Source organism: Triturus cristatus, chromosome 2_2 (genome assembly GCF_964204655.1).
Source record: "Triturus cristatus chromosome 2_2, aTriCri1.1, whole genome shotgun sequence".
Classification (NCBI taxonomy): domain Eukaryota; kingdom Metazoa; phylum Chordata; class Amphibia; order Caudata; family Salamandridae; genus Triturus; species Triturus cristatus.
Window position 1 is genome coordinate 515,024,788 of NC_140582.1, and position 25,075 is coordinate 515,049,862.

At 43.8% G+C, this 25,075-nt stretch overlaps 1 protein-coding gene across 2 annotated transcripts in view; it reads left to right on the forward strand.

The window, feature by feature from the left end:
• The window catches only part of ARHGAP10 (Rho GTPase activating protein 10), a 1,033,471-nt gene that overhangs the window by 649,160 nt on the left and 359,236 nt on the right, over positions 1–25,075 (forward strand). For both annotated transcript variants that reach the window (XM_085641636.1, XM_085641637.1), the window contains exon 15: positions 21,249–21,336. In XM_085641636.1, coding sequence (XP_085497762.1) covers positions 21,249–21,336 — 88 coding nt within the window. The remainder of the gene's footprint in view (positions 1–21,248; positions 21,337–25,075) is intronic.

A 25,075-nucleotide genomic window follows, 5' to 3' on the forward strand; every position in this document is an offset into this window, starting at 1 on the left:
AAGAATGACAATTCTACCAACTTATCTTAACAAATGATAAAACAAACACACATAAATAATGACGTGACCCAATTGAGATGTAAATACATGCCAATGTGTGTGTGGACAAATTAGGAGTTGCAAATGACAATTCTCACAATATAATACATGCAGTGCTGACTTTTTTGCACTTGAGTGAACACAAATAAGGACAAGAATCTATATGTGGCTAAAGGCCCACGTGTATATATAAAAAAGGAATGAGTGACAAATGGGATCTGTGAGTGCTCAAATGCTGAATGGGGACTACTGTAACCACCCTCCTGTAACTAAATGGAAAAGTCTACAGGAAACAGGCAAATTCAATTTTGTCATTGAGACCTTTGGGACTCAAGGTATTGAGATACCGAATCCAAAAGGACTCCCTTTGTACAATGAATTTACTCATGTCACGATCATTGCAATGTTGAACGACCTCAATAACACTGAATTTGAGTTGAGGAATCGTGTGATGTAAATCACTCCAATGACTAGCCAGTGGTGACGATGTGGATCTAGTTCGGATACGGCTTTTGTGCTCCGTGATGCGAATGCGTACAGATCTCTCAGTTTTACCTACATAGTATAGGCCACAGGGGCATCGAATAATGTATATGACATTTGCAGTGTTACAACTTGCAGTAAAATTGAACTTAATGGGCTTACCCGACCAGGGGTGAGCCAGAAACACACCTGTAATAACATTATTACAGTGTGAGCAATTGTAACATCTAGTCCTTCCTTTGAATGTCACATCAGTGTCAAGTGCTCGTTTTTTAAGAAGTTCCTTGAGATTGTTAGAACGTTTGTATGCAAAAAGTGGTGGATGAGTGAACAAATTCCCAAAATCCGGTTCACTCTGAAGAATATCCCATCTGTTAAGGATTGTTTTTTTGATGGCAGGAGAGAGGGTCGAGAATTTAGACACATAGACTTCCCTAGATTGAGAAGGTTTAGTACGTTTCTCCAGGAGTGTTGATCGGGACACCTGGTTGAGACGTTGAACTGAAGCTTCAATGAGTTGATTGGGATAACCACGTGCCAGGAAGCGAGTTTTAGTCTCTTCAAGGGTGGTGTGTAGTTGTGCGTCATCAGAAATGATAAGTTTGATTCTCAAAAATTGAGAGTAAGGGAGATGGCGTTTCAATGAGTGCGGATGAAAACTGTCGTAGAGGAGCGTGTTATTACAATCTGTAGGTTTGGTGAACAGAGAAGGCAACAGTTTTCATCCGCACTCATTGAAACGCCATCTCCCTTACTCTCAATTTTTGAGAATCAAACGTATCATTTCTGATGACGCACAACTACACACCACCCTTGAAGAGACTAAAACTCGCTTCCTGGCACGTGGTTATCCCAATCAACTCATTGAAGCTTCAGTTCAACGTCTCAACCAGGTGTCCCGATCAACACTCCTGGAGAAACGTACTAAACCTTCTCAATCTAGGGAAGTCTATGTGTCTAAATTCTCGACCCTCTCTCCTGCCATCAAAAAAACAATCCTTAACAGATGGGATATTCTTCAGAGTGAACCGGATTTTGGGAATTTGTTCACTCATCCACCACTTTTTGCATACAAACGTTCTAACAATCTCAAGGAACTTCTTAAAAAACGAGCACTTGACACTGATGTGACATTCAAAGGAATGACTAGATGTTACAATTGCTCACACTGTAATAATGTTATTACAGGTGTGTTTCTGGCTCACCCCTGGTCGGGTAAGCCCATTAAGTTCAATTTTACTGCAAATTGTAACACTGCAAATGTCATATACATTATTCGATGCCCCTGTGGCCTATACTATGTAGGTAAAACTGAGAGATCTGTACGCATTCGCATCACGGAGCACAAAAGCCGTATCCGAACTAGATCCACATCGTCACCACTGGCTAGTCATTGGAGTGATTTACATCACACGATTCCTCAACTCAAATTCAGTGTTATTGAGGTCGTTCAACATTGCAATGATCGTGACATGAGTAAATTCATTGTACAAAGGGAGTCCTTTTGGATTCGGTATCTCAATACCTTGAGTCCCAAAGGTCTCAATGACAAAATTGAATTTGCCTGTTTCCTGTAGACTTTTCCATTTAGTTACAGGAGGGTGGTTACAGTAGTCCCCATTCAGCATTTGAGCACTCACAGATCCCATTTGTCACTCATTCCTTTTTTATATATACACGTGGGCCTTTAGCCACATATAGATTCTTGTCCTTATTTGTGTTCACTCAAGTGCAAAAAAGTCAGCACTGCATGTATTATATTGTGAGAATTGTCATTTGCAACTCCTAATTTGTCCACACACACATTGGCATGTATTTACATCTCAATTGGGTCACGTCATTATTTATGTGTGTTTGTTTTATCATTTGTTAAGATAAGTTGGTAGAATTGTCATTCTTCACATTTTGTAGATTGTAAATAGGCAGGACGCCTTTAACATCAGTTTCTATGGTTAGAGCTATTGTTATTAATTTTTGTGGATTTAATTCACAATAAGATAATATGTTCGCCTTATGGACCTTTATTATTATTTTGTGAGATTGTAAATAGGCAGGATGTGTTATAGTTGCCCAACCCCGTACGTTTCAAAACACTGTTGTATGTTTATTCACTTTTCTCGCCTTCTTCGTTTCCGCTGTTTCCTTTGCATTTGTATTCTACTCCTGAAACTTAATATGGCCGCCACTGTCCTTCGTGTTTACTAGCCCCTCTTCTGTTGCACTTGTTTCTCACTTCCCAACTTAATATGGCCGCCACTGTTTCTCGTGTTCATAAGCCCGTCCTCACTTTTGCACACTGCTGTTTTCACTCGCGATCCCGTATTCAACTGGAATCCACGTGTGGATCAACTTTTTGCCCTATGAACAAACGGATGATTTTTGTAGACATCTGCAGTCACCTCCAGGTACCATGACTGACTTGTTTCTAGTCTTTAGTTGTTGCGGCGTATACACCGCTGTGTTTAATCCTCCCCATTCGTTACTTCGCAGGTTGCTACCTCTCACATCACAGCGCTGTTCCCGCGCCATTGCTAATACAGTTCTCGACTGTTTTTCACTGTCCGTTAGGGCCGACATTATTCTTGGTAAGCGCTTTTCATGTCTATTGCATTACCGCATCAGTGTTTCGTTGTCACTTTTTGTTAACACTACGCTTCTATTCTTTTTAGATTGTGGTTCTCATTGTTTACATTTCTAGATTAATTCTAGAGACTCTAGCTCTTCCAGGTATTTATCCGCCGTTCTGTTTTGGTGGTGGTTTTATGTTCGTTCTTGTGCACGTGTGACGACCTTTAGTCAGACACGGTGTCTTTCACCTTCTTGTTCACAACCACGCTGCTCTCTTGCCGGGACCACACCCCCTCTTGGTCTTCACTCGATAACGACACAATCCAATTCTCCACTGCCCTATTTTGTTGTAAGACCCACGTGACGCCAGAATTGCCTTCCTAAAAACTCTCAAACTGTTGCTCTTGGTCAGTTATAACGCACATGATTGATTGATGTTTTACTTTCAGATATCCCCTGAAGAAGGGCGAACATTGCGCCCGAAATGCATTGGGAAAATGTGAAAATTGAGCTATACTATTTGTAATTTAGGACGTTGTACATATGAATCTTTAATTGTGCTTTGATTTTGGCAGAAGTGTGAATAAATTAACACTGCTATAAGAACAAAAGAAGATCTATTATTTTCACTTATAAACAACTAACAGATGATTACATGGTGTATACTACTTACTGTTTGGTCAAATAGAAAATGATGTTTCACTTGTTTTTTACTCATTTTTTGAGTTACATAAGTAGTGCATTCCCTGTCTAGAACACTCTGCTCTAGTCTCTTACGCTTTCGAATTCAGGTGGTGGGTGGAACCACCTCAGGGTCAGCACACTAAGCCCCACTTAAGTTTGTGAACTATCCATTAAATTTGGGATTACTCCTATTATCCGAGTGCACACCAGCTGTTTTCTCTCCTCACCTTTAGAAAGTTGGCATTTTCCTGCCTTAGCCGTTTGGTGCCTGCATCCTGTCTCTGGGTTACATGACTGGGTGTAGTCAACAGTGTACTTTGTGTTTTCCTCCTACGACAGCCACAAACAATAGGGAGCTTAAGTGTGCCTGGATAAGTAATCTCTGGCAGAATGGGAGGGAGGAGCTAGGCCCAGACCCACTTACACTTGAAGAGGTTGTGTCCTGTCTCTACTCAAAAGGCTGCATAACCCCCTGTAGTTAGTCTTGATCGAGGCACTTCAGCAAAGGCCTGCCTCTGAAGCTTCTCCCCTTATTTAAAGACACAACTTGGTGTAAACATTTGGACTTCAGACACCAACTCTTCACTACACTTCTGGACCTGTGGATACACTGCCAGGAAGAAAATCTGCTGTGCTCTTAAAAGGACTACCACCCTGTTGGACTGCTGCTCTGAAGGACTGCTGCCCTGCTGTGCTGACCTACTGCCTGGTCCTGCAGGACTGGACTTGCAGAACCCCAAAGTGACTCATAAGGGTAGTATGTTGTCCTCATGAGTAGAGCCTCAGGGACAGAAGACTCCCACAACATCAAACCCAGCACCTTGACTCTGCCATCTCTGAGTCTACTCTGCCAAGTGGTGCTAAACCTGTCCTGGACCCTTGGAAGTGGGCCTACAGGGCTCTGTCAGCCTCTCTGGATGAAGCATAATAGACGCATCTCCTCTGCTGCGCAGCCCAACCCTGAGCAGAACCAACACATCTCCGCTGCTGTGTTGATCAGTACTGCGGGAAAGACTCACATCGCAATCTATCGCCTCATCAGAATCACTGCGGCGTGGCGCATTCTCATCACAGGCTCTCACATCCCTCGTTGATGGCAGCCTCGACGACGGATTCTGCATCGCAGCTTTGCAGTTCCTTCTGAACCGATGCACCGCTTTGGCTGCACGATGCAGCCTCAACACAAAACCTTGCAATGCTCCGCAAACTAGGATGTAATGCTTTGTTCAGTGGGCCTGACTGGATCCCTGTATCCAGCCTGCGCTCCATTACAGTCCGCCTGAACTTGTTACTTTGTCCCTTTCTGTCGTGACCAGATATCCACAGATGGCGCTTAGTGCGTTTTGACGTTATTTTCACTAAAATCTCTAAAATTACTGATCTCCGGTTCTTCTGATTGAGTTTTTTTTTTTGCTTTGGTCTTGTTTTGTATATTAAAACTCACTCTATTTTTCTAACTTGGTGTGGGTTCATTTTTGTGTGGTATGTTAACTTCATTACTGGTTGAAGTTTTGCACAAATACTTTATGCATTGCCTTCTAGATTAAGCTTGACTGCTCTCTGCCAAGCTACCAGAGGTTTGAACACAGGTTGATTTAGGGTTGGGTTGTGCCTCACCCTGACAAGGATTGTGGTTGCTCCTTGACCATGTCCCAAACCTCATTCAACCAGCAGATCAATTACGTACATTGGTGATCAGCTGTGAGGATTAGGACTTGTGTTTGTGCAGTGCCATACATTGATTTTGTGTCCACCTCCATCCCATACCTGAGACCAATATAAGATTTAAATTCTCTCTGAATGGCCTTTTATTTTTGCCAAGTCCACTCTAATTCTACCTGACTGTTGGTGGCTGTGGCTTCACCTGCAAAGATGGAATTTGAGCTCCTCAGTCTAGAGAGCTACACTGTGGTGGAGCTAAAGGAGTTTTGCAAGGAATGGGGGCTACCCTCCAAAAAGAGCACCTAGTAGGAAGGGCTCCAAAAGGCTTTGAGAGCATGGTTTGAGGACCACCAGTTGCTGATCACCACAGAGTGCTAGGAGGGAGAGGATGATTTGGGGACTTGGATGCCAGCCCTGCAATGCAGCTGTCAGCTGAGGGGGGTGACTTGAACCCCAATCTGGAACTCCCTGTCAGAGCGGAGAGCAACGTGTCTTCTCAGGGACTGTCCCCGGAGGAGCTGGTGGACGCGAAGGCTGAAAGGGAGTTTAGGCTGCAGATGGCCCAGCTGAAACTATACATGGAGGAAAAGAAACTGGCCATACATGAAAGGAAACTGGCCATGGAGGCAGAAGAAAGGCAAAATGGCTCACGAGAGGCGCCTCAGAGAGCTGGACATAAGGGCTAGTCAAACAGAGTCCAGCCATCTTGGTGGCAGTGTGCCTGCATTGTCCTCTTGAGAGAAGAGGGTCCGTATTCCCAAAGGTCTGTTGTCTGAATGTGTTCTGGGGGACACCGGCAAGTGGTGTGCAGCTTATGAGGTGGCTTTATAGATGCAGAGTATCCCTGAGGAGGACTGTAGGGCAGCCTCTGGAAGCACATCCTTAGTGAGAGGAGGGACGCCCTACAGGCCGTAGTTAAGAAGGACAGGATAGGGTAACCCCCTATAAAGGAAACCATAGTCAGAAAGTATGGCCTTACCCATGAGAAGTACAGGCAGACCTTTAGGGATAGCCGGAACGCATTCCCAGCAGTTCTCTTTTTTTTATGTCCTCATATCACCAGGCAAAGTCTAACAGGAAACAAGTTGGGGGGAGGTGGGAGCGACCACAATCCTTATATGTTGAATTTGCCAAGTCTGAATGTGGCAGGTGATGCGACCCGGGCCACTTTGGCCACTGTGGTGTAATCGTAGGAATGTATTTACCTTTTGAGGGTTTGACATGTTTCCCAGCTTAAGAAACGGGCCCATACGGCATCCTTCCTTCCTTAGAAGAACCATCAACATCCAGTCTACCCAGTCTACATGTGCATTCTACAGCATTTAACTATGACGTTGGGGAGTGTGGCTTTTAGCCAGTTCATGCAGATCTCCATTCTGGTGAGAAGCTTTGAGTAAAATAACACTCTTCTGGAAGTGGTCAAGGAAATTTTGTGATGGCATATCCGAGCCAAATGAGATAAGAGTGAGGCTTACCTGTATTATAACAGACAGCACTTCTGATATAATAGTACTCACAGTATCCCAAAAGACAGAGAGGGGCAGAATACAAACATATGGTCGTCATTGGCCTTGAGACAGCCACACTTTCTACAACAGAGGACCTGGTTTTTGCAAACCTCGCGATCTTCTGGGGGGCCCAATATATCCTGTGAAGTATATAGAAATTGTTTCCCTTTAATGTGGCAGATTTAACAGTGCTATGCAGAAGGTTCAAAGATACTTGACATCAGTACTGTAAATCCATTTCCTGCATTGATCCCTCCCAAATCTGGTGCGCGGCCTTAAACATTTCCTCCTCAACATCAAGGAACTCCCAGTACCAGATGGGCACCTCTTTTTTATGAGCTCTGTATCCTGCATTCTCATCTCAAAATTCCAAGATCTTCCGACATCCTGCCTTTGAGCCACGTACCTAGAGGCCAGTTGAAGATATTTGAATCTGAAGAGGTTCCCTCACCCATTGCAACTAACGCCTCTCATGGTAGCAACACTTGAGCTGTCAGAAGTTGCTCCCAAAGTGTAATGCCAGCATCTTTCAAAGGAGAACATAGACTATTTAATAGCACTCCGGGGTGCCTGGGCAATCCCAGATAAGGGCAACATCGAAGAAATATTTAATACCCAAGTTCCTGATTCTACACAAGAGTTTGAGGGCTGCCCTTAAGACCTAGAAAAGAAGTTTTTTGGGGTCCCAGACTTGTAGAAGAAACCGGCTGTTCCTAAGTTGCTAGTCATTGCATTCAACAACATGCCCCAGGTCAAGGGATCGGGGCATACCAAAAGCCTCCTGTAGCTCTTAGACTGGAAGGAGTCACAGTATATCCTCAGATCAGGCTGTGCTAAGCCTCCTTTCCCTAATCTCCACCTTAACTTTTTCCTAGAAAGTCTAACAGCCTTAGAGGCCCAAATAAAGGTTATCTTCCCTTGGTTTTTCGATATAAGTTTTTTAGGGAATGAAAGGGGATACTGTCAAAAAGATATGTCAGCTTTGGCAAGCTGGCCAATTTGACTAAGTTGATACGTCCCACATATTGTTAATGGTAAATTTCTCCATTTAGCCACCTTCCCCAGATTATGGGCCTGATTTAGATTTTGGCGGACAGGTTACTCCATCACAACAGTGACTGATATTCCGTCCGTTGAAATCTAAATGCCAATATTTCGTATGGAATTTAGATTTCAGTGGACGGGTTATCTGTCAGTGTTGTAATGGAGTAACTCGTCCGCTGAAATCTAAATCAGGCCCTATATTTTGGAATTTCATCTAGAGAGTGAACTATGTAGATTACCCGGCCGGCAGTATATACTATGAAGTCATCTGCGTCAGGGCTATCTTGCTCCTGAAATGCTGGTGGACAAAGATGTGCTGAGTGTGTATGTGTGTATATATTTGTATGTGTATATATATGTATGTATGTGTGTGTGTGTGTGTATATATATATATAATCTGGGATCGAAACGCGTCATGCCGACTGTGTTTGCTGTGGCTGATTAAATCTTAGATGGTAATACAATTCTTGTGGTCTGCACTCTGCTTTATGACAGCGAAAACGACGACTGTTCACGGAGACAAGGCGATATATATATATATATATATATATATATATATATATATATATATATATATATATATATATATATATATATATAATCTCAAAAAGAAGTGTAGAGAGTGAACCCCTCTGCCTAGTGCCTCTAAATTTCTTAGTTAAAGTCCCATTTAGTAGAATTCGAGTAGATGAGGATCCATACAGTTTTTGAATTATCCTAGGAGTTGGGACTAAACTGCAATACAGTCAAATCCTCCCAGAGATATGCCTAGCAGACACTATCGAAAACCTTAGCAGCATCGACTGTCACGACCGAGAGGATGCAAGATCTATTGAACCTATTAAAAGTTGGATAAGCTCGTGTATCGGCCTTTTTGGGACAAAGCCTTTCAGGTAGGGATGTACGAGTTGTGGCCCTAGTTTAGCTGATCTACTAGCAAGGATGCTGGTGAATATTGTATAGTCACTGTTTGAGGGAGATCGGTCAATATGAGTCTGCATTCTTGAGGCCCTGTGCAGGTTTTAAGATTAATACCAAGATGGCTTCTTTCCATGCATCTGAAATCTGGGCATCCCCAAGGCAGATTGAGTTAAACAAGTCCCTAGTAGTATTTAACTCTTTGTACAGCTTATAGAGCTCGTTTGGTATATGCAGGTTTGCCTCTTCGGTGTAGAGAGTTGTGAAGAAGTTCCCCACCTTATTAGAAATGGTCCCCTTGTTACTTATCAATTCTTTAATGTTATTTCTTGATCTGCCAGATTTTGCCTTCCAGGCTAACAGTGTCCTACACCTCTCCCCGTATTCAAAAAGTCCCAGAAAATGCAGGAGATCCACCAAACAGGCCAGATGGTACACTGTGGATCTGAGAACTGCAAAACGCAACTGCAAGCAACTAGAAAGAAAATGGCGCACCAGCGAGGAAACCGCAGGCAGTACCACATTCAAGACGGCCCTCACCTGCTGCCACCAGCTCCTGAAGGAGGTGAAAGAGAACGCCCTGGCAGACCGTATCTAAGCCAGCTCCAACTACAGCAAAGAACTCTTCAACTTCGTCAGAGCGTTCTCGAATCCCTCAGCCACGGAAAACATCATCATCCCTTCCCAGAAACTTTGCGACAGCCTGGCAGACTTCTTCCACAATAAGATCTCTACCATCTACAAGAACTTTGAACCCCAACCAACCCTCTCCGACCTCTTCAGCCACCTCGTTCCCTCAGAAGCAAGCCCCAACCACCGACTCACCTGCTGGGACCAGCTTACCGCACAGAACACTACGGCAATCATGTATTCAGTCCACTCAGGAGCCCCCACAGACTCCCTTCCTCACCACATTTTCAACCTAAGGAGCAAGAAGATGAGCAGCAAGCTCACAACCCTCTTCAAAGCCTCTATCACCATGACCAACTTCCCCAAAGAATGGAAACACACAAAAGTCAAACCCCTTTTTAAGAAACAAACCCCCGACCCCAGTGAACTCTCAAACTTCAGTCTATCTTTCTGCACCCCTTCCCCGCCAAAGTCCTTGAAAAAGCCATCAACCACCAACTCACAGAGCACCTGGAGAACAACCATCTTCTGGATACCTCCTAATACAGATTCCACACCATTCACAGCACTGAAACTGCCTTGATTGCTACCACCGACAACATCAGAACCCTCCTCGACCTGGAGACACTTTCAAATAGATCGCCTCCTTCCTCACCAGAAGAACCCAGAAAGTCTGCCTACCACCGTTCACCTTGGAACCCAAGAACATCATCTGCGGCATTCAAGGCTCGCCCCTCAGCCCCACTCTGTTCAACACCTACATGACCCTGTTGACCAGCATAATCAGAGCCCAGGGATTAAACATCATATCCTGCGCAGACAACATCCAGCTCATTCTTTCGCGGTTAGAAGATCCTACCACCACGAGAGCCAACTTCCATGGGTGTATGACTAGCGGCGTTGACTGGATGAAAAACAACTGCCTGAATCTAAGAATGGAAAAAACAGAAGTGCTGATCTTCTACACCAACTCCTCCCTATCGAACGACTCCTGGTCACCCTCAGAGCTAGGACCCTCACCCTGACCGACAGACCATGCTCGTAACATCGGGATTATCCTGGCCAGCAAATTCACCAAGAAAACCCAGATCAACACAGTTTCATCTGTCTGCTTCCTCACTCTTCGCATGCTCTAGAAAATCTTGAAATGGCTGTCGATCACCAATAGACATACCGTCTTTCAAGTTCTAGTCACCAGCCACCTGGCCTATGGCGATGCACTCTACATGGGAATCACCGTTCACCTCCTGAAGAGGCTGAAAACCATACAGAACTCCACAGCCAGACTCATCCTTGATCTCCCCAAACAGACCCTCATAACCTCTCATATCAAGAAACTCTACTGACTGATTCCCCATACAGAAAAGATGTCAATTCAAGATGCTAATCCACATCTATAAAGCCCTGCACAACCAAGGACCCACCAACATCAACCACCATCTGAACTTCCACCAGCCCTCCAGACACCTGGGCTCCTCCTCCCTCTCGCACATACCAGGATCCACCAAAGAAACAGTGAAGGATGCTCCTTCTCTTACCTCGCGGCTAAATTCTGGAACGACCTCCCCCTGGACCGCCATCTCTCTCCTAGAATTACAGAAGGCACTCAAGACCTAGCTGTTCAGCCGAGCCTACCTGAAGCAGCAAGACCCTCAACGCCTGGATACCCTCACCGGTGATTAGTTGCACTTTATATATCCTGCTTGATTGATTGATTAAGGTGCTCTTGAGAGTCCTCATTTCCTACTTAACAGATCTTGGCTCTTCTCTAGCTCTCCTATTCTGAACAGGTGCTTGATTACATAGGATTCCCCAGATGAAGGCCTTGTAGGTACCTCAAGCAGTAGCTAAAGGGGCTGACCCAATGTTATCACTAAAAAAACCTCAGCTTTCCTTGTCCAAAACCTGACCTATTCCTGCCTCTTGCAGTAGGGCCCGATTTATAGTCCATTTGGGATTTTCTCTTTCAGGTGGTAACTTGAATGCCATAGTGAAAGTTGAATTTTCAGAAATATGCCCCGGCTGTACATGGGAGCTGAAAAGACCTAATACACAGCATGGGGATGTCCTCGGAAAGTTAGGAAAATTTGGCTGCCATGGTTGAGTTACTACCATTTAGAGATGGAAGGGGAAGATACTGCGATATTGCAAGCCATATAAACTGGTGTGGGGGGCGGAATACATCACTCTGGACACCTACCTAGCAGAGAGATTTGGGAACTACGCCCTATGGGGGGTAGACGACAATGAAGGGGGCAAGAACGATACTTGTACTGTTGTTAGCTGTCTGTCATTGCTTCCTGTGACTTGTGTTGGATATAGCCAATGGAATTTGACTGCCATGCACCTGCTAAGATGTTTTGTTGTTTTCTTTTAAAATAATAAAAATATTCCACAAAATAAAAGAAATATGCCCCGGCAATTGCTTGATCTGTCTAACCTTCCCCATAATGTTGTCATCCACATAATCCAGTCTGGAATAAGGCCTGTATTTCTTACTGGGAAATGTATATCCCCTCTGCTGACCCATCTGGTGATGCCAAACATCGGTGAGACACAGAACTTACAACATATTTTTAAAACTTGACTCACCTCAAGCATATTAATACAGCCTCTCTTAGTGGATCTATCAAAGTTAATATCCATCATGGTATTGAAATTGCCCCCTATAATTATTGGAAGTGAAGATTCCAATAGTTTCCACTCAAAGGTCAAGAGGATCATCTGTGTTAGGTCCATAAAAACCCACACAAACAAAACTATAATTAAAACATTTCATTCTCCCTATCGCCCTCCTTCCAGAGGAGTCAGTCTTGAAATCCAGTAATTCCACCCCCACACCTCTCCCTAAAATAATAGAGACACCCTAAGAGTACTGATCTGAAAAGGCATACTGATCTACCCACTTTTTAAAATAAGGTCCTTCTCTTAATTGTCATCAGGTGAGTCTCTTGCATAATTCCGATTTGAGCCTCTCTATCCTCTGAATACTTAAAAATGCATCTCTGCCTCCGGTTAGACCGAAGCTCATTTACATTCTAAGCTAAGAGCTTGCTTCATTACCTTACACACCCCCATTTAGTCCTAGATCCTGCCTAAGAGGGAACTGTTGGAACTGTTTGTATAAGCTAATTGCATGTAGATTAAGAAGGTGACCATGAGGACTCTGAGCCCCCCACCCTCCCCTCCAAATGCTCTTCACCCATTGCCGACCCCTGGGAGCACTCCCAGTGTTAACGGGCATTATACAAATAGATCCGAACCAGAGGAAAAAATCAACTGATTAGGAGTGCTCACTCTCTTCCCCCATCAGTTATAGGCAATAATTCTGAAGGCTGACTCACACTATTATGTCTTTTTTTTTAATCAGTTATGGTGTCAATATCTTACACTTTTCTATATTTGTGCATCCGATTCTTCCACGTTCTGCGTAGCATAGCCAGAAATTTTAGTTGTGCTTTAGCACCCAATTTATGGAGTTCATCCATTTTCCTTCCCAGCTCCCATTGACGCTGTTCAATGGCCTTACCTTATGGGAAAAGTTAACCCATTTCTGGAATAGAAGATATTTTTTAACGCTAGACTGAAGATAAGTTATTTTACCGTGTACAGCAAAATAATTATCAGGATCTTCCTAGGCTTCTGACGGTTTAGGATTCCTCCTGATGGGGTCTTTGTGGGCTCTATGTATCTCAGTCTTGAGATTTGCATCGCGCCGATCTTTAAGGACAGTGTCTTTAAGTAACGATATTATAAAACTCTTCATATGCACCTTTTCAGCTGCTTCTGGAACATTCAAAACTCAGAGTTTATTTCTCCTAGAGTGGTTCTTTCTATATCCTCTTTCAGGGTTTGATTTTGCCTTGCCAGCCAGGTGAAATCAAAAGGGCTTTCCTGGTTAACCTGGATAATTGTGTCTTCCAGTGCTTTGGTGCTTTCAGTAGCCTCATACAACTTTTTGCCTAGGGTGTGGCAGGAAGCTTGGATTCCCAACTGATTGGCTTCAGAAACCGTGAACCTCTTTTGCATTTGGAAGAAAAGTTCTTCTAAGGGTAAAGCCTGGAGCTCATAACACGCCTGAGTGAGGTAATGGCAATTAAGAATGCCATTTTCCATGAAAGAAATTGAAGGGGGCATAAGTGAAGCGGCTCAAAAGGAGGACCCATGAGTCTGGTTAGAACAATGTTAAGGTTCCAAAAGGTTGCTGGAGGAACCGGAGAAGGAATTACTCTTTTCATACCTTCCGTGAATAGCTTAATGACTGTAATTTTGAATAGTGAGAAATGCTGTCTATTTTGAAGATTGTCAGCCATTGCAGTGAGGTGTAACCTAATGGAAGTGTAGGCTAAATTAGCATCTTGCACTGTGGCTTTCATAGGATCAATTTGTTGGGGTTGGCAGTAGCAAACAAATTGTTTCCATTTTGCAGCATAACATGCTCTAGTTATGTGTTTGTGTGCTTGCTCAAGAATGTTCATCCATTCTTGCGGTAAATTTAGATAGCCAAACTCTACTACCTCAGGAACTAAACTGCAAAATGGAGAGTTTTGGGGTCTGGGTGTCTGATTTTCCTTGATTCTGAGTGAGAAGGTCCGGCCTGTTGGAGAGCTTCTTATGAGGAACTACTGTGAGATTTAGTAGTGTTGTGAACTAGGGCTGATGCACCCAAGTGGGAGCTACTAGGATCATGGTGAGAGATGTTTGCCTGAGTCTCCAAACCAGAAGCGCAATGAGAGGGAGAGGTGGAAAAGCGTACGCACATATCCGTGACCGACTCATCCATAGTACATTGCCCTGAAATAGTGGGTGCGGGTACCTGGAGGTGAAGTTTGGGCATTTCGTGTTTTTGGCTGTGGTGAAAAGGTCTATTTGAGGAAAGTTCCACTTTTGAAAGTAGAAAAGTAGGACTTGTGGGTGGAGTTCCCACTCATGGGTCTATTGCTGCATCTTGTTGAGCAGGTCTGCAAAACAGTCTGCTCCTGGCAGATATTCGACCATGAGATTAATGTTGTGGTGAAGAGTCCAATTCTTTATGGTCTGAGACAGTTGTGACAGTTGAGAAGACCATGTCCCTCCCTGTTTTTGTAAATAATTTGTGGCTGTCATATTGTCCGTCCGCCCTAGGACAACCTTGTGATCTAGGTGAGGAAGGAAAGCCTTTAGTGCAAGGAAGATTGCCTGAAGCTCCAAGTAGTTGATATGTAGGGACTGATGTTTGGCATCCCACAGACCTTATACTGTGAGGGCTTGTAGATGGGAACCCCAGCCCATCTCTGATGCATCTGTGGTGAAAGTGAGGTGAGGAACAGTGTCTACAAAAGGCTGCACTTGTAGCAGGTTGTTGGTGTTCCACCACTGCAAAAAACTGTGAGTGCGACGGTCTATCAACACTAGATCTTGGAGGTGACCCTGTGATTGAGACCATGGTGAGCTAGACTTTGCTGAATGGGATGCATGTGTAACCTTGCGTGAGGAACTATGACAATGCAAGAGGCCATCATTCCTTACAGACACATCACGGTCCGAATTGTGAGAGTTTTGTTTGGTAGAACTGTGGTTGAGTTACCTGAAAGTTCTCAAGTTGAGTTGGATTGTTATAAGCTAGTCCTGTGTGTTGAGAATTGCTCCTAAGTAAGGTTGAATTGGAGAGGTTGAAGGTGAGACTTAGGGCCATTTATTGTAAACCCTACTCTGTGAAGTAGATCCACTGCCAATTGAGTGTACTATTGGCACTGTAGGTGGGTATTGGCTTTGGGATAAGCCAATCATCCAGGTATTGGAATACATCAATGTTTTGTCTTCGCAGATGTGCTGCAACTACTGCCAAACATGTTGTGAAAACTCGAGGTGCTGTGGTCACCCCAAACTGAAGAACTTTGAATTGGTAATGTTTGCCTGCTATGATAAATCAGAGTTATTTGCAGTGTGCAGGGTGTATTGGTATATGGAAATTGATGTCCCTTCGGTCCAGTGTTGCTATAAAGTCAGAAGATAAGTTGAATAATATCCTGTAGAGTAACCATATGGAAATGTTCTGAATGGATGGTTGAGGGGTTGGAGATCTAAGATTGTCTCGGTGACCCGTCCTTTTTGGGAATGAGAAAGTATTGAGAATATATCCCTGATCCCTGCTGTTGAAGCGGGACAGGTTCTATAGCCCCTTTGAGGAGAAGGGTTTTAACTTTGTTTGAGAAGAGGGAGAGGTGTGGCGCTGCGGCCAGAGTGGCTGACTCCCGAGTGCTGGGACTGCAGATCGATCCCCGGCGCCGACCTCAGCTCAGCATCATGTGACTCTGATCAATAGCTCACTTAATCTCCCTGTCGACCCCCAGCTCCTTGAAACCCTTGAGGGATGATTTGTTTGTGCTTTACAAATAAGAATTGTTATTATTTGAATATGATCCTCTGATTATCTGTGAGTGCAAGGTAGTGTGGTAATGAGCTGCAGCCAATAACCATGTTGGATAATGGCTGGTACCCATTGATCTATGGTGATGGATTCACAGACTGGGTGGAAAAATTGTAGTCTGCCCCCGACAGTTGTGAAGTGGTCCGGGGGAAGGAATGTGTAGTCACTGCTTTGCAGTGGGTGTTGATCCGCGTGCAGAGGCACCCCTGCCCCTTCCCTGGTTATTTCTGCCTCAGAAGGAACCTCTAAAATAGTCCTTACTGTAGGCGGACTGGCCTTGTTTTTGTTAGGAAGTAGAGGCATCTATGGTGGTGGATTTAATGCACCCCCTATAGTCTGTGAGACGAAAGGACCCCTTAGGAGTTGACATCTGTAATGCTTCAGTGGCCTTAGCTATATCAGTGACCTTTTTCATTTTATCAAGGGTAGTGTCTACCAGTGGGCCAAAAAGGGTCTCTTTGTCAAAACGCATATTTAACACAACCTGCTGGACCTCTGGTTTGAACACAGAATACCTGAGCCATGCGTGTCGTCGAAGAAGCATGCTGGTATGAACACCTGTAGCAGCTGTTTCCACCACATCTAGTGCACATCGGACGGAGTTGTTGGTAATCGCGTGATCTATTGTGAAAACTTTTTGTCCCCTTTCGCCGCTGAGTTCCTCCATCTTATCCCAAAGGGCTCTATCAAAGTGGGCCAGAAGGGGTTGGGAATAGGCAATGATTAGCTGTCTGTGCTGAAACTCTCTTCTCAGCTGCATCTATTCGCTTACTCCCCTTTTTAGGAGGTGGAGTATCCCCAGTATTCAGGCTGTTAGCTCTCTTACGAGCAGTAGTGGCAACTATGGAGTCTGGTAGAACTTGATCCGTGATAAAGAGTGAGTCAGAAGGAGCCGCCTTGTATTTTTTGTCCACCCACAGGGTTAAAATGTGGGGACAGACTGGTTCTTTAAAAATGTCCTCAGCATGCCGGGAAGCATGGGTGCACTGGGTGCCTCTTTGTGTGGAAGAGAGGATGTCAAACAAAAAGTCCTGTTCTAGGGACTCTTTGTGCAGCTCAGCATTATGGAAACCAGCTGCCCTAGCAATAACCTGTTGAAAAGAAGTGGCATCGTCTGAAGGGGAAGGATGATCGGGATTTAGATCCCGATCGTTGAGGTTAAGGGGATCCTGTATCCCATGGATCAGGATCTCCTAATGGCCCTAGTAACCCCCCCGTCATCTATACCTTGTGACCCGGTAGATGAATCCTAAATTAAGTCAGGTGGTTGAAATATAGGAGGGGATGGAGGTGATGGTGGTGGTAGAGGAGTCTGGTATGTAGGACAAGTGGCCTTCATCTTCATTTTTTGAGGAACAGGGCTGCCTAGTTCCTCTTGGAAGAACAGCTTCCTCTTTAGTGGCGGACAAGCAAGGTGGTCCTATATCTCCCTGAATTTTCCTTTGGTGAATGTCCATAATTTTTTACAATGGGCTCTACCGGAGACATGGAAGCCAATGAAGATTTAGAGGTATTTTGTCTTTCACGGATTATATTAACTACTGTATTTTTAAGTGGAATATACTACATAAGTGGGATGTTTTAAATGTTAAACTATATAATTCTGGAAATGTAGTGTACATTATGTATTCAGAGGGTAAGATTGTATCTTTTTTCTGTACACCTTTTTGAAATATTTTATATATTTATTTTTATATTGCAAGGTTTTGTTAAATTAGCCGAAACATAAAGTAAACATACAGTATCGGCTGCACCAGTTATTTGATTTCCTGCTGAAACCCCCAATGAAATTAGTACTGTGGCTTGTTTTATGCGCTTTTTAAACAGTTTGAAAATACCTTTTTATTCCCAATTTTGCTGAAGTACAACAGGACTGTATGGGATCAAAGCATAGATAAAATATTTTCATCATCAAAAGTAGGCATAGTACGTTTTTAAGTGATGGGGGCTGTAATGTAGCAGTTGGCGTAAATTAAAACCCATATTATTGAAGTTAGCTATGAAGGAGAAGAGGTTCGTCCAATTGCTTGAAACTCCATTGAGCTCAGGGAATATTTGCATTACTCTGTCCCCTTTCTCATATTTTATTCCTCCTCTGTCTAATCTTTTATATCTCTGTGGTCCTCCAGCATGTGCTTTTCTCTCACCGCTCTATGCTCTTGTACCCTTACATGTATTATGTGCTCCAGTTCACACAGGCAATATGTGATATCAGTGATGAAGATATGTTCGTACTTCCTTTAATACAGTTATGTCATTAGAATTATATTGTGCTGAGATTAGAAAAAGGTAATTACAAAGGGCATGTGCAGCTCTGTCTGTTATCATACCTTATTCACGACTGTGTTTGCTTATGCCTGTCAGCAGCTACTTACAATCCCCGGGTGTACAATGTCCACAATGAGAAAGGGGAAATCACACTGGTTGCAAGTTAGATTTCTGTTCGAAATAACTCTTGTAACAACTTTGCTACAAAGGTGACATGGTATCATTTAGTGGGCCCGCGACAACGGATCAAAGTAATATTGATTTGATCTTGAAAGAAAATTACAACCAAACTTTCTTAAATTGTTTCCAATTAATTTTTGTTTAATAACACTAATAATTGTTAATGTTTAGTTTTGTGTAATAACATTGATTTATTAAAATTGTTGGTTGGTAAACCTAAAAATGTATTAGAAGATAATTTCGCAGGCGGGGGGGGGGAAGGGGGTGGCCCAAAAGTTCGACTGCCTAGGGGCCTCCACAGGATTTAATCCAGCACTGTTTAGGAGGCAGCATCTACTGCAGGCCAGTGTTGACTTTTGGGTGGGGCACCCTTTTCAGTCCATTTGGCTTAACTTAGTGGGCCAGTGGTAGAGTTGGGAGATGCGAGAAAGCACCACATAGCTGAAACAGCTATTCACCGTTTTGGACATTGGGTACATGCAACTCTGGGAGAAGTTTGTTGCCCCAAAACAGCTATCCTTATATGAACTTGGTCCCTCTGTTGCAAAGCAGGGGATGGGAAGTCATGAAATTTTGTTACAAATGGCTACATCTGGTGACCACTGACTGACTGGTGTACTCTTAAAATACCCTGATCAACCACCTCTAAGGCTAGAATCTTCCTAGAGCCTCCTGCATGGTGCACTGAAAATGCCTCTCAATCTGCTTAAGGCTTGGAAAGAGTTGAAGACCAACCAGTCTAGAATTATCATTTCCTTCTCTTAGCTTGGTGAGACCTAGTGAATACCTACCCCTTCGAGGCAGGCTGGCGCGCTTGTATGCTGTGAAACAATAAATATCCTTTTCTTTAGGTCCTCAGTTGCACAGGAGTAAGTGGACAAAGCATTGACTTAGCACTATATTTTAGACTGGCTTTGGAGCTGGTTTTGATCTTGAAGTGACTTCCTCCTTCAATAGCCCCTCTCTGAGAGCAGTCAGTTGTTGGTCAAAGAATTTATATTTGTTCTGCCTTCATGTTCCTTTCTCATTCAAGTGGTCTTGCTGGAGGTGTGTGGATCTTCTCTTTGGTGTATGGATAGCTCAATAAGGAAGAATGCTGTTGGTTGCGTTTCACTCTCACTAGGTTTGAATCCTTGGCTATAATAATCAGCCACAGTGGAATTTTCCTGAGGAGGTTAAGCTAGGTAAAGGAACATCAGGCTGCAATAGAAACAAGCATTTGCAATGCCATAGGTCTCACATTTGCGAGAGTTTAAGCTATTGGCGTTGTAAATGACTGCCTTGTATTTCTCTGTTTTGATAATTAGCACATAAATAAAAGGCATTGTCATTTACAATGCCAATAGCTGAAACTCTTGTAAATTTGAGACCTATTTTATTTCAAAGAAGCGGCCACCATTGTTACCAGGCTGCTTGGAAAGTGAAAGCATGAATGGCGCGCTGAAAGCTGCAAGAAAGCATGTTGTGCCTGCAGTAGGATAATCTCATTAAAGAAAATAGTGTTTATCGACTAACTAAAACATGCTATGTAACAACAGAAGTAAAAGGGCCAGTCCTCATGGGAGGTTACAAATGAGGACAAGGCGGTACTAAGGAGGGACTAACAAGCCTAATATCGAATCAGAAGCCAGCATTTACAAATGACAGTGACACAAGCCTATGACAAATATGGGCTGAGAGTGGGCGGGCAACAAGTCCATACTCCAATACAGCATGCATCGCAGAGCAGCGCATGCCCTGCTCAGGCTCGACCTACAAATGAATGCACCACCGGGTGCTTCTGTAGAAGTAGCGGTGTGTTTGTAATGGGCTAAAGTTAATTTCACCATAGTTTGATAGTGTTTTTTGCACATTATTATTACCATGGAAATTAGCTCATAGGCAAATAATATTGTGGAATTTTTACTCATAAGTGCAAGTTTTTAACGCAGTTTTAGGGAGTGTTAACTCTTTTTCCTCTGCTCCAGTCTCTGGAGTAAAAATCTCAGAACTCTGAATAAGGATGATTCTATTAAAATGTCCCCGCATGATAATCGACAGTTCGCTTTGCAGGGGAATTCTCTGGACTGCTGATGGAGTAGCCCCACTCTCCCTGGAGTTATTGCATCTCATTTAAGGAGAGTCTGTGGGACCACAGTATTGCTATTTTAGTAATCTTGTATTCCACCAAACCAGTCCACAGGCCAAATTGATGATTATCTTGTATCAGCTACGCTTGGGGCCCCTTTTGCCATCTTCCAAGGAGTATGTTTGTGGGACGTACTGACTGTGATACTTCATATATGGTGCACAATCCTTGTGCCTCTTGATGACGTGTTTGCTAAGCGACGGGATGAGGCTGGCAAAGGTATAAAGATGTTCCCTCATTTTCTTGTGGCTAAGCCATTTTGCAATGAAGGATGCCCCCTTGGGATCGTGTGGAAAGGAGCAAAATGCGCGCTAGCGAAATCCATTCCATTTCAACCCAGCAAGAAGAGTGGTAATTATTAGAATGGATAAATTACAGCTTATTAACATTAGCACCGGGTGTTAAACAGCCTGCGTAAAATAACATTCAACACACTTTTTAAAATATAAAGTTAATAAATATTTGTTTTGTGACTTTTAATGGATTGTACTATAAGTATTTGCTCCTTGTAGTGGCATCAGCAGAGCCTGGCAGCGTCATTAATGTGTACCTCTGGTAGATTCCCTTCAGAGACTGCATTTAAAGCTTGCCTTTAAAATGAAGGTATGCAGTTTGATGTTTGAGTTGAATTGAGAAGTATGAATGTGCTTGTCAAGCAGCCCGCAGCAACTGCCATTCAGGCATAGCTTTTAAATGCCTCTCTGCTTTCCCCTTCCACTCACTGCAGATGCAAAAACATACAGTGAAGTTGACCTTGAAAATTCAGAAGAATGGGAGGTGAAAACCATTACCAGCACGTTGAAACAGTATTTGAGGTGAGAATTGTATAATGTAGTATTGTAGGCGATTTACCAATAGCAGTATGTAATTGTCCAATATTTTTTTCTTGTTCTTTATCGGCCGAAATTGAACGTAGTTATTGCTTTATTATGTTGTTGTTGTCGTCCACACTTTCAAATAATTTTGTGTCTGGTGCTATTCCATTCTGCACTTGAAGTAGTGGTGGTGCCACCGCCATGTTGCAAACCAGGAACTGCTACAGAAAGCAGTTGAACTGAAAGCTGTGAACAGCTGTTCATTTGCAGTTGTAATGGACTCAGGCAGACACATACTGTGAACGCCATTGCCTGATGATCGGCTGGACATGGCAAATTATTTTTTTCACCCAAAATACGTCACCAGCATCGGGTGAGGCTGTCCAGCATTGTGTACGGATTTGCGAGGCCTCACAAGTAGAGATTTAACACAACTATATAAGACACTACAGTCTCTTGTAGAGTTATTTCATATTTTCGGCGTGTGTACAGATGCAGGATCTTGAGCTACCGTTTATTGCATTTTTCCTCATTTCTTTACCAAGAAGTTTTTTTTAAAGAAATTACCATGTAACCCTAGACTTTTCAGGGTAGAATCCACACACCGAGTGTTGTAGGTAGATATCTGACAGAGCCTCATACCAATTGCCTCTCATGCCTTGGGAAGTCTCGCATTGTTTCATTGTGTGACTTATGCTTTCAGATGCACCCCCAAAACCCAGAGAGAGAATGATGTTGAGCTTACCCTGGCCTATATGGAGCAGAAGTCAGGGGCCAATGTCAAGTTTTTCTCTCTTTCCTGGAGCCACAAAATTCATTATAGCACAAGAGGTTTTCATTGCGCTCTCACGGGAAGAATAAAAGATGCAGGCGTTTCAGGGAGTAATTAAACTCCCTTGAGGTGCGTTATAAATCTGCTGGCAAACAGCAGGCCCAAATTGAGGACCTTCAGTAAGCCATGTTGGCAATTTTCACCTCGCAGACTCTGACACGCCCATTGGTCCCGCTGTTAGCACTTGTGTCATTGGCACTGATCCAGTGCTTAATTTGGACATAAATAAGTGCCTGGGCCCTTGTCAGGAGACCACTGCAGCTTCCACCGCACATTGCCCTGTCAGTGATAGTAACAAGACAACTACTAACCGTCACACTCGTACACGTGTGACAATTCAGGCTATTCCAGGCCCCCAAAGCTATAAGAATGGCTTGGGTGGCAGGTAATAGTAATTTTTAATCTATATTTAATAAATAATTTACTGTTGTTTTGGTCATTGAGACTGCACCACCCTCTGGCAGATTGTCACAAGTGCCAATGTTGTGCCGAGCACCTGAAACCACCAGCTCAAATTAATCACTGCAGTGATCAAGCCTTCGCATCGCGATCCCAACACTGATGATCTCAACTATGATGGCTAATCTGAATCCAGAAGTGGACACTGTGCATCGTATGCCATGCCCAGTGTTGCTGCCCTTTCTTGCAGGACCAGTATCAGCATCTTCTTTGCAGCCGTGAACCTCTAATGACTGTCCTTATACTATGGAGAACCATATAGAGGTTTGTTGAATTAATACAGGAGAGAGAGTTGCACCATATAAGTAAAATTATGAGGCCTGGGACAATAACTATGTTATGTTTCATATAGGTACCCTAATATAGGCCCAGGTAACATCATACCCCTTCACCTACATTACCCCCCTACATTACACAGTAACAAGCCTTTTAGGATTGAACCTTTACCTAGTTCTAGTCCTGGACGCAAAAGAAGGGTTTTCCCTGAACAATAGCGTTTTATAACTTCATCAATAGACCACACAGTATTAATGAATATTCATAAGGGTTCTAGGAAACCAGGCAGGGGCTAAAACCACCTGCATAATATCTACCTACAAGGTTCATCCCATACGTCATCCTCAAATCCAAGAATGGCCAATACAAGAGACAAGGGACTAAGAAACCCTAGATACTTTCTGTATAAATACATCACCTCTTGCTAGTGTTAGCTAGAGGGAACCAAGACTTCCAAGCCGACACACTGACCAGAGACGCTGAGGCTCCTGCATGCAGACGCTCCAGCTGACAGTGGTCTAACACATCCCATGCGGGGTGTCCAGCTCGAGACCAGGACGGAGTCCCACACTCTCTTGCTTCAGGTAATGCGGTTAGACTAAACCTAGAGGGATTCTTGGCTTCACACCTAGTCACATGCTAGGTACACTTAGGTAAATCTAGATAGGTATTGTAGGAGTACGCGCTTTCTTTTATCATGCATTTTATATTCATGCATGTTTTCATGATTATTGCAAGATGGTAGAACTGTACTATCCTTTTTTTATTCACTGTACTGCTAATCATATATCTCTCCTACTGTCTAACGGTTGTTGCAGCACATATCTTTTACACTAGAAGTACAACTGTGCAATAAATTATTATTGTATCACGCCCGACTGTTTCTTCTGTGTAACTCTCTGAGACCGAATAAATGAGCACGAATGACTGAGCGAAAGGTAGTACATTGTTTCCACGATTCTGAGGGATCAGGGTTGTCATGTTCTAAGGTTGCCAGAAACTATTCTCTCCCCAATAAGAGGAGATTCTAGTGGCATGTGAGCTAGCTAATGCAAACAGGTTATCATTCTCGGTGCGGGTGCTCAGAGCCAGTCTGCTACCAAACCCACAGTTTGTTATACGAACGTGCAGGTCCTACATTGGTAATATAGGAACTACATGACAACTAGGTTTCATTTGGGTTTGTTTCTAATCAGCTTCTCTCCATGACTAAGATGATGAGAGCGGGCCAGCAATTTAATGCCTCATTGGCAGACAAGTTCAGGTTTATGAATTGACCTACAAATAGTGAGTGGCCTGGACTCTTCTACAGAAGCTTAATTTTCAGCTTCAGAACGACCTACTTTTACAAAACACTCAAATTTTGCACTGCCCTAAGGAAACTATAAGAGAGCCGGGAAACTCAAGACAAATCTCTTTACTGAGATTTTATCGCGCAGTCATGCCTCATAACTGATTCTGTCATTTACTGAGGCACACAGGGACCCACAGGGCCTAAAAAGCATTTTAAAAAAAAGAATTTCAGCAGGAGTCACACTGGATCTGCGGATCCAGCTGAAATGGGTTTTTGGGTGTTTTTTTTAAACGCAGGCTCTCACGTTTTATTATGGATCGGCCCCCGGTTGGGCCAGGTCCTGGGGGGATTTTAAAAATAGAGGGGGGCATATGAGCCTCCCTCCAGGTGCTTATTATGCCCTGGGGACCACCACCTCCCCGGGGCTTGCTTTGCTTTGAAAAAAATCAATGCTGGGTTGCCTGCCTGGCAAAGCCCATGCCCTGGGGCTTGCCACCTCCCCAGGGCAAAATCTCTAATTGATGCGAGGGGGCCGTGTGGCCCCCCCACAGCCCTGGCATCTGCCACCTCCCCGGGGAAAAATGAAATTAATCCAGGGGCCCGTGGGGAACCCCATCAGCCCCAGGGACCGCCATGTCATCCAAAGAAGGGAGGGCCATAGATGGTCCTGGGAACTGCCACCCCGCAGGGCCGGCTCCTACTATGTCACGGGGTGCCCACTCCCGGGACACAGCAAACTATGCTCCGCTTTTCAGCAAGTGAGACCATTAAGAATGCTCTTGCTTGCTGAAAGCGAAGCACAATTGCTTTTACAGAAAGGGAAGGAGCTGCATGTTAGCAGCTCCCTCTCTGTAAAATCAATGCATGCTCCTGCAGTG